Source organism: Propithecus coquereli, unplaced genomic scaffold (genome assembly GCF_000956105.1).
Source record: "Propithecus coquereli isolate 6110/MARCELLA unplaced genomic scaffold, Pcoq_1.0 Scaffold171, whole genome shotgun sequence".
In the NCBI taxonomy this organism is placed as follows: Eukaryota; Metazoa; Chordata; class Mammalia; order Primates; family Indriidae; genus Propithecus; species Propithecus coquereli.
In genome coordinates this window covers 2,352,338-2,354,670 of record NW_012141747.1, presented here as the reverse complement: position 1 = coordinate 2,354,670, position 2,333 = coordinate 2,352,338, and the positions used below count along the sequence as shown (strand labels likewise).

The following is a 2,333-nucleotide window of genomic DNA, read 5'->3' as shown; positions in this document are numbered from 1 at the left end:
AGATTATATGGAGACTCTAAAAACAAAATAATATTACCACCTAGAAAAATCTATTTTTTCCCTCTATGTCCCCCTCTTTGGGTAGAGCATAAACCCTGCAATCAAGCAAACTTGAATTTGAAGGCTGATTCTCTGTTAGCTAGCTGTGTGACCTCAGGTCAGTTATATAACTTCTCTAAGCTTGAGTTTCTAATTAGTAGAATAGGGATAGTAACCATTTCATACAGCAGCTGTGAGGATCAAACATAATTATGTATGTAAGGCATCAGCACATGGCTACCTACTATTATGATCTCTCTTCCACTTTGCCCTCGTGTCTTCTGAAGAAGGTCCCTACGACCATCTAAGTATCACAAACTGATGGGCCAAACTCAATGCAGGACAAATTTCCCCAGCACTATTTGAAACCCAGGAATGGGGAGAACTGATATCAAGAAGTGTTGGCTTCAATTTCCTCACATGTAAAATGTGTACATTAAGCCAGAAAATTTATGAGGTGCCTTAGATTTCAAATATTTTGTGATTATTGTTTATACAAAACTAACTGGCATATATACATTCTGCAGTGTAGTAAACCAAAACATATTGCTCATATTTCTCTCTGGGAAACATCACAGCATATTATTCTGTCATCATAAATTTAGTGCATTGATTTTTTTGGACTGCCTTAAGATTTCATTTCTAATAAAGATGTAATTTCTTCAGAGAACCACAAGGATGTTATAAGGTGCATTTCGCCCATTCCTCTTGCCTTTGGTCAATAATGAAATCTAATCACTCAGGAAGAACTGGGGCAAAGATTGAATAAAAACAAAAACGTAACAAACCCAATATCTCAGGGCTTTGATGACATCAAGTTTACACATTGGACACGTTCGGTGATCCAAAAGCCATGGGTCAATGCATATTCTATGAAAAATATGCCTAAAAAAATTAAGTATGTGTTAATGTTTTAAAATAAATGTTTTATATAACTTATAAAGGAAATAAGACATTGTACCAACTCACCCTCTCATTACAAGTTAGCTGACGTCAAATCAACATTCTAGTCTACTCATTTATCATAAGTCATTATGTACTTTATCTTTCATGTTAAATACAATCTGGCACCTCTAGTGAAATTTTCCCTTCACTCCACAAAAATAGCATGGCTTACTTTCGCCTCATGCTAGGTTGTACATTTTTATGTGCCTTAGCAAGTTATTTAAAAGCCTTTTGGGAATAAATGTGGCATAAACTAATAGTAGTAAATAAACTAATACTGATAGTACTTTATTTATTACTTATATATAAAGTATAAGACAGTATACTTACACTATACTATACAAGATAGTATCTTAAAAGATGACATATAAAATGATGCAAATGCAAATGCAGCAAATGTTAACAAATCATCTTTGGATGGTAAGCTTAAAAACTTATTTTCTCTCTTACACATTTTTATATATACTCTACATTTCTCTATAGTGAGCACATATCACTTTCAGAATAAAAAATGAAAAAAGGGATATATATTTTCTTCTTTTACTGATTTGTCTTAGTTGGCTAACTTTTCTTCCTATGTGATGAATCCGTTTTCTATGTGTGACGAAGAAAAGGAATTAAGAGTATAGGTTTTAGAGCCAGACAGACTGGACTCAAACTCCAGCTGTGACTCACAACTAGGTTCCTCCCCTCTATGCACCTACACCAGGGGGGCTGCTCTGAGGGGCACATGCAACATACATACAACTGTGCCAGGCACAGACACACTTAATAATTATTCATGTTTGAAGACCTTTTCTTCAAACAGAAATCTGCTAGTGGAGTTAAAAATCACAGTACTTAAGGTATAATTTTTACAAAGACACAAAAGAAACATATTGGTTTTGTTGGGAAATTTGTTACATAAAGCGCAAAAGAAAATGCGGAGGGGGAGTCAAAACTCATTGGAACGTGCACATGTAACACGTCTGCGCTTGAGGGTCAAGCACCACCTCAGATTAGCCCCAGTGCCCTCGTGCTGTGCCTCTGTGCAGCATCATTAGCATCATTTCCAAGTCAGGAAGACTTGCCCTAAACCACCATAGGGTAAAAATTCTTTTCTAGTTTAATAATTTTCTATAAAACATGATCAACCTATACTGACCCCAATTCATTAAGTACCCACTGCACCAACCCATATAAATCCCTGTAGATTTAAGCCAGCAACCTTTATTCAGGAAACTGTTATCAAGAACTTAGGGGCTGGGCACGGTGGCTCACGCCTGTAATCCTAGCTCTCTTGGAGGCCAAGGTGGGCAGATTGTTTGAGCTCAGGAGTTCGAAACCAGCCTGAGCAAGAGCGAGACCCC

The 2,333-nt window shown here is 36.6% G+C and overlaps 1 protein-coding gene across 1 annotated transcript in view; it reads right to left on the bottom strand.

Moving 5' to 3' along the window:
* The window catches only part of RNF149 (ring finger protein 149), a 31,101-nt gene that overhangs the window by 13,557 nt on the left and 15,211 nt on the right, over window positions 1-2,333 (bottom strand). Inside the window, exon 4 of the mRNA XM_012641867.1 lies at window positions 828-924. Coding sequence (XP_012497321.1) covers window positions 828-924 — 97 coding nt within the window. The remainder of the gene's footprint in view (window positions 1-827; window positions 925-2,333) is intronic.